The sequence below is a fragment of the Rhea pennata genome, chromosome 8, assembly GCF_028389875.1.
Source record: "Rhea pennata isolate bPtePen1 chromosome 8, bPtePen1.pri, whole genome shotgun sequence".
Taxonomy (NCBI): Eukaryota; Metazoa; Chordata; class Aves; order Rheiformes; family Rheidae; genus Rhea; species Rhea pennata.
In genome coordinates, this window is record NC_084670.1 from 13,199,113 (window position 1) to 13,212,834 (window position 13,722).

At 49.9% G+C, this 13,722-nt stretch overlaps 2 protein-coding genes across 2 annotated transcripts; one reads left to right on the top strand and one right to left on the bottom strand.

Annotated features, from left to right (window-relative positions):
- The first annotated feature begins 824 nt into the window (after positions 1-824).
- On the top strand, positions 825-3,140 carry C8H1orf210 (chromosome 8 C1orf210 homolog). Its single transcript, XM_062581986.1, has 3 exons — positions 825-1,236; positions 1,765-1,914; positions 2,695-3,140. Exons 1-3 carry the CDS (start codon positions 825-827, stop codon positions 3,057-3,059), a joined length of 927 nt encoding a protein of 308 aa, XP_062437970.1. The 3' UTR covers positions 3,060-3,140.
- Positions 3,141-11,676: 8,536 nt separating this feature from the next.
- Positions 11,677-12,339, bottom strand: TMEM125 (transmembrane protein 125). The gene has a single exon (XM_062581985.1). The coding sequence runs from the start codon at positions 12,337-12,339 to the stop codon at positions 11,677-11,679; it is 663 nt and encodes a 220-aa protein (XP_062437969.1).
- Between the last annotated feature and the right edge of the window lie 1,383 nt (positions 12,340-13,722).

Below are 13,722 nucleotides of genomic sequence, written 5' to 3' on the forward strand. Positions count from 1 at the left end.
GAGTCTTTTTGAAGAATCCTACAAAATTGCCTTTCTGAGGGGACTTCTCCACTGGAAGCAACTCTTACAATTTGATCTCTCCTTTTATCCTCCAACCCCTTCCCAACAAATAACCTTTTCTCCAAACGGAGTATGGCTTCCACAAAGAGGTATGCCAGAATGTGTTAAATTCACTTAGGACACGGTTGCTATTGGCACTGAGAGGAAAGTATTCAGCTGTGGCAAAGAGAGGCAGGTGAAAGCCCTGACAAAGACAGACAGGCAGACAGATTTGCACATAACAGACACCCTGCAGGCACAATGCTGCTGGGCAGTTGCTCAAGCATGGCAGATGCAGCTGTCCTTATTACAAGGGTAGTATTTCAATGCAGCAGCAACCTCCTCTGCAGAGTCCCAGAGGCAGATTGGGAAGGGAGTTAAGAGAGTCCCCGGTTCACCCTTCACATCCACAACATCTATCCAAGTTTCCTCCTCCATCTCACTGCATTTCTCCTTTATTTCTTCAGCCTGTTTCTGTCCTGGCTGTCCCACTCTATGCTCATCTTTCTCCATATATCCTGGCCCACACCAGACAGGCAGCTCATGTACTTTTACACCTCTCTGTATCTTTCCTTCTTTAAATTCTGCAAGGGATAAATAATTAAGACATTTGAACTTCTGGAGAATCTCAGTCTGGAGATCCTCCATAATACAGAGAATCTATCTCAGACAGCAACCCTTTTTTCCAGGGATGGGCCAATTGCAATGGGAAGAGCCTTCTGAACGCTCCAAGTTCCCTTCCAAGAAACATCACCAGTTTGGACCTCTCCTTCAACTCCGTGGTCATGCCCAGTCATGGGACGCTTTTGATGCATTTCCCTTCCCTGCACTCCCTAAATCTCTCTAGCAACACTTTGCTCATGTTGTATCCAGCAATCTTCTCAAACCTAGGTGCACTACGCCTACTGGACTTGACCAGCTGCAGCATCTCCTACGTCCACACAGAAGCTTTCAAGGGCTTAGTAAACTTGCACACACTGCTCCTAAAAAACAACAGTCTCCAAGAGCTAGAGGTCTCTCTCTTCTTGCCCCTTGAGGCTCTTTTCCACCTGGACCTGCAGAAGAATGCACTGATATCTATGGACACTTTAGTCCTGCAGCTGATGGAGGCAGTCCCACACGTCCAGCTTGAAGGGAACCCCTGGATCTGTGACTGTTCTACGTATCATTTGCAGCAGTGGCTCCAGCGTAGAAAAGGTGAGAGGATGAGGGTGGGGAATAGGCATCAGGGACATTTCAGTTAGGAGTAATCCTAGATGTAGGAGTCATGTTTGATCCTTTTGTTCCAACCCCTTTGCAGGCTCTGAGGCTAGTCTCTAGGGATTTCTCATGTCCCTGTTAAGAGATAGCAAATTGAAATGTAATATGTCAATTCTTTACTTGCAGTTACACTCAATAGCAAAGATTTCTAGGAATGACCCAGATAACCCTGTGAGAGTGCAGTTCATATGGTATCTGTGAATTTGTTACTTTCCAGTAAACAGCTGCCTAATCACAGTCACACATTTACACAGTTCTGCTTGTTGCTGATAGTTCCTTGGTCGGGGATTTTTTTCTTTTGTTATGCATTACAGTGTGCTGAGGCCTGGCTAGGTGGGAGGGCAGCACCAGGAGCACTCTGCTCCACTTCTTATCACGCCAGGAGCAAGTAGAGAGCACTTTCTCTGAACTGGGGAGGGAGAGGATGAAACCTCCTTGTCCCACCTTAGGCTGTGTGTCTCCCAGCTGTGCAGGTCACCTGCGCATCGCCTCCAGAGCTGTGGGGGCAGGACATCTCATCTCTGGATTTCCAGGACCTGGGCTGCAAGAAAAAGCAGCGGTTTCCTCGGGCTGACAACATGACACTGCTGCTGATAACTACGACTCAGAACAACAGTAAGTTGTACAGCTACCGAGGTTGCAGTAAGGCGGTGCCCTCCTTCATTTTGTCACCCCCTCGTGCAGGTCCCTACTGCACAGTTAAACCCCTCCTGCTCCCCTGCTGGCCCAGGGACTTGCACTACCCAGGCCACTCGTTAAGCAATGGTTCGATAGGGAGGATATCTGTCACTTGGAGGTGTTTACTGGTTGTCCAGGCTCTGTGCAGGTTGGCAGAAGATGCGGAAGCCATACTGCTGCACTGAACACACAATTCATGGTTGTAGGCACCAGTATCAAACAGCTGTCCAGCAGTTTTCTCCTTAGTGTTCGTGCACCCTCTCCAGTTCAGTTATGTGGTACTAGCTCTTGGTGAAGGGCATTTACATTGCTTTCAGTGAAAGCAATCTAGTGTTTGCTGCCTAAGGCAGGCATGCACGTAGCAAGCTACTGAGAAGAACTTGGTATGCTGCAGACTTGCACCCTGGCTCACCCAGCAGTAACTGGTTTATAGAGCCATATTGAAATAAAACAGCAACAGCTACAATACTTCTGAAAAACTGTTCTTAAATAGCTTCTCAGTTTTTTTTCTCTCAAACTTGCAATGAGTGGGCAGAAGTCTTTGCACAGAAACACAGTGGTGGGTCTGCCAAATGCACTCAGGAGGCTGTTGCTGCTAGTCCCACATTGGCAAGGTGAGGGGCATATGATGCCCTGACATGCAATGTCCTGACATGTGATGTCTTGGCATATGGTGTCTGACATGCAGTGCTCTGACATGCCTTTTCTGTGCTGCAGCCACCACACTACCTGCAGGAAAAGGAGGAAGGAGCTGGCCGTACCTAGTGGGCTTCCTGGTTGCAGCCATCAGCATCTCCATTCTGGTAGCACTGGCTGCCAAGTGCAAGCTCTTCCGCAAGAACTTTGCTAGCTACCGCCACCGGCCACTGCCCGATACCAGCTCAATTGGAGGCAGCCAGATGGGGGAGGGCATCGGCTGGGACAGAGACACCTCCAGTCGAGGGGACAGTGGAAGTCACCACATGCCTTCTACAGCTGGCTTGCACACTGAGGACGACGATGGCTTCATTGAGGACAACTACATTCAGCCGAGTGAGCAGCTGCAAGAGGAAGAAGAAAGGGAGTCGCACCTCTCCATCTGAGGCCACACGCCAACCACCTCTACTGCAGGGTCTCCAGCCCCTGCCCTGTCCCCTCTTCACCCCCAAAATCTTCATCTCCTTTCTCCCTTCTCCACCTTCTCTTGGGTATTGGCCCTATGGTCTAAGTTGGCAGCAGGAGGAAAGGAGGAGAGAGAATCAGTGAGAAGGGATTGACTGGGAACAGGGAGAGAAGCCAAAGGCACCCAGCCCCACAGTGGTACAGCCAGCAAGGGCTGTACCTGCCCCTGCAGCCTCCCAGCGTGACTCCAGTGGAACTGTGCTGGCACTGGGAGGCACCAGACTGACTGCTCCTCTCCTGGCCTTGCTCTAATGCTGAAGATGAACGAGGTGGTGCTGATTGCAGCCCAGGCAACCTACCAGCGTGGAAGGACGAGGTCAGAGTGTCTGCCCTGGCACTCCCTGTGGGGTCTTGTGACCTGGCCCAAATGCCCTGCAGTGCTGGAAACAGCTATTGGTCATTCTGAGATGTGATTAAAGTGTGATTTAACCCCCCACTACTGCTTGAAATGGTTTGTTGGGTCCATGGCCATCCCAGCAGCGGTGCCAGGATGACCCTCCTGAGCCCCACAGTGTGTGGGGCAGCCTGGCAAGGGCCTCCAGTTTCATCCTATCATGGGGGCTGCCCCAAGCCAGCATCAGCCAGGGCTTTGCCAGGTCTCCCAGTAGATGAGAACTGTTTATCTTGTTTTCTCTCTCCTGTGATAGGGACACTATGTTATCTCATTGTTAATCTCTGATTAAATGTTTGAAGCATCACCACTGGTTAAATTTGTGCTTGATAAAACCTTCCCAGTCCACAGAAGGAAAATTTAGGGTTGTAGCAGATAGCATTGGTTAATCCTTGATTATTTGACTAGAATTTGTGTAGTTTTAGTGGTAGTCAATCTTTTTATATTCCTTTTAGCAGAACTCCATACTTGGTGCAGATACTGAATCGTTTCTCCTTCATTTGGTCATTTGGGACAGACCCACAGAGAACCTGAGTAGATCAATAAGTCTGCGCTCATGTGATTTTCTGATTCTCTTCTGTGCAGGCTTGACAGCTGCACTTTTTCATATCTGTGAGTGAGAGAAAGACCTCTGGATTTGCATTGCCTTGCACCACCACTGCCATGCGTGGGTACTCAGACCAAAAGAATCTGGATGCTTTGAGAGAGAGGGTGTCCAAGCTCTGCTGAGCATCACTGAAGAGCTGCAGTCTGCTGAGCTGTCTGCAAAGAGAGGAATCTGTTGTAGGGGAACAGATTCCCCTCTCACAAACCTTGTTTGTCTTCTCCTTTCGTTCCCATATAAGCCTGCCTTGTCTTGTTGATGTCTTGATGTTGGTGTCTCCTTGTAGTGGAGACTGTGGCAGAGCTGTTAGATGAGCCTAGAAATGAGCCTGGATGCTTCTCTGTGATTTGTATCAAGATCTCAGTCAAATGAGGCAATGGTTCAAAGACTCACGCCTGTACTAGTTTTAATCTGTGAAGTTTTCCTAACTTGCAAAATTGGCTGTGGTGTCTATTCAATGCTGAAGATTCTCCTGTAGCTGCACACTTACTGCCAGCAATGCCTAGAGCTGCTTGCTTGTAGTGGCAGCTGAAGACCATAGTATCAGCAGATTTGTCCAGATGGAAAATCAGCTTTTTCATCAACAGCCTCCTGAGTTGCTCAATATAAAACTCAATCAAGATCTGGCTTATACATTTAGCTCTGATGGCTGATTCTTTTCACAGCCATCTCTCATTGCTTAGATTGCAAAGATTTCTTGTGTTAGTCTCTTCACCTCAAAGCTGTAAAGCAGGAGGAGATTTTTGCCTGGAGGATGCAGTGCTGACATAAAAGACCTGTAAAAGCTGTGCTGCTAGGCCCACCAGCAGGAGGCACCCAACTGCCTCTGCAGCTCCCCTTTCCTCTGCTGAAGAATTTGAAGATGACACAGACTCACCCTTGGATGCTGAGGAAGGCTCCTTGTCCAGCACCTTTCAATATTAATGAGAAACCTCCTGCAATATGGGATGCAGCCTTCATGCATCTATGCTTTTGTGGTACACACGTGCCCTTGCCAGGGAAACTCTGAGATAAAGCAGTACAGTGATGGTGGTTTCTTCCAGCAGCCAATCCCTCTGCTAACTACTCTGAGTTATTTAAGGTTTCCACCCCGTGGAAACAGTGCAGCTCGTTCTTTAAATACTTACCACTTCTGCCTTACTGTGGGTGGCTCCCCAAGCAGCAACTGAAGGGCTCTGAATCCCCCTCTACCTCCTAAAAGGGTTCATCCGTAGCTCCCAGCGAGGGGATACTCTGTTAGGCTGCCTGTGTAGCTCTTTAGGTTGATGGAAAGGCAGCCTGCAGCCAACAGATGGGACAAGGGGAAGCCCTTTCTTGCTTGTTTGTTGCTCTCAGAGCCTCCAAGGAATTAATTGTTTCAGGCAGCAAGAGGCTGGCTGTTGTCATCAAGAAGCCTGGTCTGATCCTTTGTGTACCAGTATCACATTCATTCCTCACACAGCCATTCAGTGTTTGCACTGATGCCTCTGGCAACATCTGTGTGGTTGATCCGTTCAAGGTTCTCCTCAGATGGTAAAACAGGGAAAGTGATACTACAGAACCAAAGTGAGCAGAGAAGATCCCATGTCCTTGCTGTGGATAACAGGAGTATCTTGTCCTTCCATGGGAAGATTGTTGTGTCAACAGTGATCACTTCTAGCCTCATATGGGGAAACAGGATTGTGTGCCCAAAGGAACAAGTTCTGCAGCTGTTCTGCATTCTCCCGCCTTTGTGTCTAATGGGCCAGAGTAACACCCTTCCTGGCCTCTGTTGTCATCCCCAGGTATATTAAAACCCGTAGCCCACATAGTGACAGACTACCGAACTGAAGTCTTTGGTCCTAGTTGGACAAAATTTAGGAGAACTGGGAGTGAAAATGAGGCCTAGATTGCCAGGCTCCTTCCCCCATTCCAGGTAGGTGTTCATTATGGAGCGGAGAACTTGGCACTGATGGGTGATAGGTGCCTTTCAGCTATTATTTAACTAGACTGCAGTCCTCTGCCTCCAGCGGGGCAGTGGGATACCATAAGGGAGCACAGCAACTGCTAGAGATCAGAGAATCACTGTTCTGTCCCACAAGCATGAGGTGGTAAAACTACAAACTGCAAGAACCTTGTCAGAGAAAGGGAGCCAGAGATATTTGCTGTGCTCCAGCCTTGGCTGCAGACCCTGCCCCACGCCCAGAGGCAGGAGCCACTTTGGATTTGTTCAGATGTGGACCGTCTCAGCCTAATGCTTAGACATTTGATGCAGCCACTTGCTTTCATTGATGAACCATTGATTTCTGAGATTTGTTATATCACTTTAAGAGACCACAGGTGTCTTCTAGCTCCTTGCTAAAGGAGCAGAGCATGACCTAGCAATGAAATTTCAGAATAGCATGGAAGAAGCAACATTGCAGGGGGTAAATGAGAGCACGTACATACGCATTGCTGGCCAAAGTAGCATAGTGCTTTGATGTTAACAGGCAACATGGACATTCAGTGAGAGTTACTCATGTAATTTCTTTTACATTGGTTTAATACACTGATGGGTACATTTCTGCAAGCATTTTTAAGGACCAGATAACACAGTGGCATAACTAGTAGTCTTGTACACACACAAATCTGTTATTATATGCTTTTGTACACACAGTCCTTGTGCACTGCTGCAGGGTTTCTGTGTACATTTTCCCAGAATCATTTCCTCTTATGTTGCTTCTTTATTTTCCTCCTTCACTTGCTAGACTTGCTAGAAAGGCACTTACCTTTCCCATCGGTATGCCTGTGAACCAGCTCTGCAAAGCCGAGCCGAGTTCTCGGAGCGCTCTGCTTCCAGAGTCAGACAGGCGTGCGCTTTGGAGGGAAACAGCTTTCGCCCTTTGTCTCAAGGGGTTGGTTACAGACTCATCTTAGTATCTGTATCTCTTACCATAAAGTTATAGTATACATCATTATAATTTTTGCATTTCTGTCATCTTTGTGGTCAGATAAACTGCTCATGAGACATAGGTAACTCGAAGCTGTTTCTGCTGAGGCAGGACAGTAGCCAGCCACATATATATGTTAATGTATATATGATATATATGAGTCACACTGGAGTTATATGTGCTGAGCAGCAGCAGCCTCCTTCCTTAGCAAGTGATGGTGCAGCTCTCTGCTGGAAAGGTTTCCTTGGGAGCAGCCTAGCTGTTAATCTCCCTGGTAGTTTGGGAATATCTCTGTTGTGCTATGGAGCTGGATGCTTCATCACAGGGACCACATGTCTTGCAGCTCTGCCACATTACTAATTCCCCTGTATACTTCAAACCTCCATTTAATTGTAAACTTTTTTCTTTATTTTTCTACATGTTAGGATATTTATATCCCACAATGTATACAACAGCAAATAATACATGTCAGAGAATGTAAACCAAAAAGGGGACTATTAGATCATGTGTTCAATGTCTGTATGTTTTGAAGACTGTATGTATTGCCCAGTAACTTAAAGCATCTTCCAGACAGGGAACTTGTTGTCTGAAACCATGAGGAGACAGAAAGTCTGTTGTTTTGTGCTAGTGGTCAGTTAGCTTTCTTTCTTAAAAGCTATATTTCTAAATTGAAATTTTCCTGGCTTTAGTTTTGCAGTCATTCCTGGCCTCATGTTTTGCCTTCTGGGTTCATCTTAAGAGCCCTTTACTACCTGTGCCACTCACTGTAAAAGTATAATATATGCTGTAAGTTTTGAAAACTTACATCTTTCTGGCAAGATAGAATGGGAGACATAAATCTGAGGACTGGAAAAATGCATTTCAGTTATCTTTTGGAGACTATTTTCTAGGCTTTTCAATATGCTTTTTACAATATGAGTACATGCATTAGATGCAATATTTTAGTTTTGGTCTTACTGATGTTCTAAAAGAGATTAAAAAGTACAACTCCCTCCCAGATTTATTTATCTCAAGATCTCATTTACCCTCTTCCCTCCCTCAGTGTCTAATGGTGAGCTGCTTGTCTACTTTGATGCTGTGTGTCAGCCCATCAGTTTATTCTTTAACTGAGCAGAAGTGGTTATTTTTCTGATGTGCAAAGTGTATAGGTCCCATGACAAGTCCTCTCCACCGCATCCAGGCTACTTCAGTGCAAACAGGTGGGTGCCTGGCACCAGCTGCCTGGGGCATTAAAAAAAAAAAAAAAAAAAAAAAAAAAAAAAAGCATCTGCCTTGCAGAGTTAGGGCGATCAGAGGGCCAGAGCGAGAAAGGAGGAGCCTTCTCAAAGTGGCGTGCGCAGAGGTCATCCCAGGGAGCTGCTGAAAGGACCGAAGTTCACGCTGGCGCTGGCGGATGTGTACAGTAACAGAAAGGTATGTGGGCAGACTGGTTCCAGGCTCCTTTGGAGGCAGCAGCTGCCGCTCAGGGCAAAACAGCTTCAGTGCAAACATACGAGCCGGCTCCCCGCGGCTGGCCGGCCGGTCGGGAGGCTTCGCACGCTGCCTGCGAGCTCCCTTCAGCGGCACAACAGCAGCTCAGGCTCCTAAACCGGCAGCAACAGGGGCCTGTTATGTCCAAGCCTTGTAGTGGAGGAGATGCATGCACATCTGGAGGTGTAAATCTTGCGTAAGGAAATAAATATGCACATCTGAGGAACTGTGGAGGCATTGCCGTGCTAGCTGATGAGCTGCAGTTGCAGCCGAAGGGCGGCCCCCAGGCAGCCGAGGTTTCTGCCCTGAGCTCAGGGCAGAGCTCAGCTCCACACAGCCCAGCAAACTGCCGCTCCCAGGAGAGGGCCACGCTGAAGTATGAGGCTTTGACACAGTCAGCTTCTGCAACACTTTATTATATTTTTCCATACACAACACAGGAAACAAGGGAAGGAACAAAACTGTAATGCTGCTGCAGGAGGTGAGTCAGACTGGCTCAGTATCGGCTGTCCTCTTGGGCAGCCAGGAACCCAAATCTCCATCTTCAGAAACAGCCTGTTTTTATCCATTATTTCCTTGGGTTGCTAACATGGTCCCAAAGCATCCTCTTCTGGCAACATTCGTGTGCACTTAGGGCTCACTTTGAAGGGTCTATGGAGGGGCAGATTCACATTCACATGTGGCAGCATGGAGCTGCAGGCAAGGCACAGACGTGCATAGTCACAGAAATGCATAGATGTGCAAAAGAGCTGGTGCACAGACAGCTGTGACCCACTTCACCCATGTGCAGGCCGGGGAAGCTGGGAATAACTGTAAAAGCACTGAGGCAGCCTGGAATAACTGTGCAACACAGATGTGCAGAGCAGCAGCTGCATGGGTGCAGAAGTGTTGGCAGTGCAAAACTGCTGCCCAACTCTGGGCTGTCACTTCATTTATGTGCTTTGAGCTTCCTGCTGAACCTGGGGTTAGACTGGGAAAGGACTGCTCTTTGCTGCCCAAATGTGGAGCGTTTAACACAGAAGGACCTGATCTCAGTAACAGCCTCTTAGCTCTTGGGCAGATTCAGGGAAGTAGTGCAGTGAAAGTAGGAAATAGCTGTTTAACAAAAGTTACAGATGATATGAAACTGGCAGAGGAAAATGTAGAAATAGCAGAGGTACAGATAACAACAACAACAAAAATGTTCCTATGCAACTAGTTAGTTTGGAAAAAAATAATCCAAGACTTCAGGGAGAAGGAAAGTGTGTAGGAACAGGGCAAAAGTGGATGAATGCAGAAGTGCTCTCATGTGATCTGAGTTCCTCAGAGACAGCATGGGCTGGAGCTGCAAAGGGATGAAATCCTCATCATCCAGCATATACCTGGTGTGGTTCACTGATGATGAACCCCTGACACTGCTTCCAGGTGTAACATGGACAGTGATTCATGCTGTTACTAAGGGAATGAGCTACAGTCCTTTTTAAGATAAATTTGCTGCCAGACCCCCCAAAAGACCAGTTTAATCTAACTGTTATTGCTCCATTGCAGTGCCCTAATTCTCAAAGGGATCATTGCAAATGCAGAGCGGAGGCTGAGGCAGAGCAACTCAGGTCAGAGGAGATGAGAGCAAGCAGGAAGATGAAGAGAGAGGAGCAAGCAAAGGTTGCTCAGCAACAACTTCACCAGCAACGCAGGTTGGGATCTGCGTCTATGGAAAGGGCAGGAGCAGTGAAATGGTTTGTGGCTCTTACGGAGGAAATTAAATATTTGACAGGTAAATTAGCCGAAATTCAAAGGAAAAGTTTCCAAGGGTGAGTCATTAGCCTGCCTCTAGAACAGGCTGGTAGGTATTCTCATAAACAAAAAACACCAAAAAGGCTCACGGTGAGGCCCGAGCGGTAACAGAACAACTATTACACACCAGGAAGCAACAGGCTGCTGCCACACTTGGAGGACAGGAAACAGCACGGAGAAGCTGCCGTGCTGAATCCGCCCCCTGCGAGGACCGAGGTGAACTGCCTGCTTCTCACAGCGGCAGAGGTGCATCTGCTTGGGAAACTGATGCAGGAGGGCTGTAGCGCTTCTCCTTCGCCTCCCTTACGGAGCAGCAGCTCTCCACGCAGACCAGCCCCAGCCTGTAATTTTGGCGTCCCGTCACCATGCTCCTGGTGACTGCACCTTGCTGTTTGTGGATTGCACGGCAGGAGCAGGCTGGTGTGATAACAGAGCCTCCTCCAACGCTCAGCCGGTCCAACACTGAAAACCCATCAGGGTGCTGACACCAACAATTCACCTCTCCCTCTGATTAAAATGCAGAAGGGCTGCAGGAAGGTGATACTGGAGAAGGTCCTGGCATTGCAAACACAAATGGCATTGCATGTGCAATCAAACTATGCCTGGCTCAGACGCACGGACTCGCACACAAATCCCACGCTTGCTCCCGCAGACGTACAGGTGCTTTCTCAAGGGGAAGCCCCTCGCAGCTGTGCTTTATGCCTAGCTCCCCTTGCTTGCATTCAGCATGCCTGCTAACACGCACGGTATTTCCTGTCACTTATCAGCTGTCACTACAGGCTGCTCTTATGTTCAGGGCTCCTGCAAGCTAGCAGGAAGGGAGGACACACAGCACGGGGCATCACAGTGCGCTCAACTTGTACACACTTTGACACGCTCAGAGGCACAGACTACGAACTGATTACAGCTAAGACACAGGCCCAGGTCTGCAGCTCTGCACAGAGCACAAGGTGGTTTTACACCACCAGCAATCACAGCCTCTCCTGCCATAGCAGAACATGACACAGCGCAGGGACCAGCAGGAACCGAGCGAGTTCTGGGGTCCCCGGAGGTATAGGACAGGCTCACCTTAACTCCCTGTGTGCCAGCAGGGCCACAGCTGGGCTGGCTGGGCAGGCAGCAGCGGTTGCAGGAGGCGTTGCTGAGAAAAAAAGCAGAACAGGACAGTGCTATACTTGTAAAGCTCCAGCTCGTGAAGCCTGTCCAGGCAACTCACGGTGCCTGCCACAGTTAGCCTGAGGTAAAGCAAATGGTAGTCATCTCCAAAAGAAACATAGGGCGCACAGCGAATCTCGCCCTGCTTTGGGAAAAACGGTGAGGCCAGGAGGCACAAGCCCTGCTGCTGAGTCGTACTCGATGCGCCTGGTGCAGGGCTGTCCTGCCGGTGCTGGTGCAGCTCCAACGGCTCTGAGTCAGATCAGGTTGGCCATGCTGGAGGTGGGAGGAAGTCGCCTGTTAGCAGCAAGACGGCCAGAGATGGTGAAGACACTGATTTCACCTGTCTCCAAGCTTCGAGGAGCAGTTCGGGAGCAGGAGGTGCCGAGCAGATAGAGCAGCAGGGAGAGGAGGATGGCACTGCCAGCAGCCAGGAGGATAATCCCACTGGTGAACATGCTGGCCAGTGGCTGGACGGGGCTGAGCTGCATGGTTGTGGTGGAGAGGACAGTGAGCACGATGCCACAGATGAGCAGCACCAGGCCGCTGAGCAGCAGCACCAGGCAGTCCGAGAAGCCCCCACTCTTCAGGAGCTCAATCTGATCCCGACTGCGGATGCAGTTCATATCCTGGATGGCCGAACTTAGCAGCTGCTTCAGCAGTACCAGCAGGGCCAGGAGGCAGAGCGTGGTGCCCACAGCCAGCCGCCACTCCCCGGACCGGCTGCTCGTGCTGTACAGCAGAATGATGCCTCCGATCCCGCAGGCCAAGATCAGCACCACTGCCATCCCATAGCACAGGATGGACTTCTTGGGGTCCTGAAACCACCACAGCTCCACATGCTCCTCCAGGATGTTCCTCTGGATGTGGTCAGCATCCGCAGGGGTGCGGGGTGTGCTCAGCTCAGCCAGCTCTGGCATGGTGAGTGGCTGGCTGGGGAGGGCACACAGATGAACCTAGAGCCTTACAGTGAAGGGAAGGGTCAAAGCAGTGGCAGTTGTGAAGGCAGCAGCATTTCTCAAGCAGGGACGCCTCTGCCTCATTCTTTGGTGCCCAGTGGAGCTCCCTTCTGTGGCAATGCCACCCAGAGAGCTACGGTCTATGTGTTGGGGCTGAGCACTGCCTCCAAGCAGAGTTGCAGAACATGGTGGAGCATCCCCAGAGCAGCACTGTCGGGGAATGACTAGGGCCCAGTCCTTCCTTTCCTGTACGTTTCATCTGAAAGAGTCAAGAAGAGAAGATATTAAAGAGAGACCCTGATCCTCCATATCAAGAAATCCTCTGCCCAACCGTGAGCCTCTGTTGCTCAGGGCTGACCGACAGACCTTCCTCTTCCTCCCTCACAAAACCCCCATGCCTTGGAGCAGAGGTCAGCCATGCATGTCTTCCCAGGAGAGCTCCATGCACTGCGGCAGGGACCTCAGCCTGCCTCTTCCCCAGCAAGTTCCCTCTGCAGTGTTCTTGCCTGGCACCCGTCCCTGCCTCCCCAGCCCCGGGTGCCCCGCACACTGGCACATCACTGCCTGCAGGGCTCTGCCTGCAGCTGGTGCTGGCAGCAGGGCAAGGACGGAGCAGAGGCCGGCCGCTCCTGGGATAAAGCCCCATTCACAGCTCTGGCTTCACATGCTCCCTCATCAGCATCAGCCTCTTGTCACCAACTGGCTCTGCTGCTTAGAAGGACAGCAGGAAGGTGGGGGTCAGGACTGGGGCTTAACCCTTCAAGTCCAGTAGCTGGAACAGCAAGTGCTGCCTGTGCTGCTTGCCCTTGGCCCCACGGCTGTTCCTCAGCCTCGTCCCTATCCCTGCAATCTCTGTCCCAGGTTTCCTACAGAAACATGATGGTTATTTCCCTGGTAGACTCAGCACTTGCCTGGAAGGAGCCCCACGAAGAGCTGGGACCTTGGACTGCCCAGTTTTGCTCTCCTCTCTGATCATCCTGACCCTGATGCACCTTCACCATCAGGAGGGCAGCAGAGGAAAGTCATCAGTGGCACAGGGATGAGGCAAATGCTGTGGAGCTGTAGCTAGCTGGGTGCCCTTTCGCACGCTGCCTTTCCTCAGCCCTCAGCCCTGCTCCCCAGGGCTCATTACCTCCTCTGCAAGCACATCCAGATCCTGGCTTGCTTTCTGGCCCTTCTTACCGCTTATCTGGGCAAAGTCTTACACTGAGTGTACAAAGCACTTGTATTTCCCTCACATAATCTCCTGCCCATAGTATGCGAGTGCTCTGGCTGGTCAAAAGTGACTTTTGCACATGGCAGCCCTCCACTTTCCAGGGATCTTTTCTGACACAGCTCCCTTAT

Excerpts from the sequence above, each read along its gene's own strand:
- C8H1orf210 (XM_062581986.1), top strand. The coding sequence starts at position 825 with ATGCCCAGTCATGGGACGCTTTTGATGCATTTCCCTTCCCTGCACTCC. Across the intron at positions 1,237-1,764 it reads GTGGCTCCAGCGTAGAAAAG|CTGTGCAGGTCACCTGCGCA; the intron begins GTGAGAGGATGA and ends TGTGTCTCCCAG. Across the intron at positions 1,915-2,694 it reads AACTACGACTCAGAACAACA|CCACCACACTACCTGCAGGA; the intron begins GTAAGTTGTACA and ends TCTGTGCTGCAG.
- TMEM125 (XM_062581985.1), bottom strand. The coding sequence starts at position 12,339 with ATGCCAGAGCTGGCTGAGCTGAGCACACCCCGCACCCCTGCGGATGCT.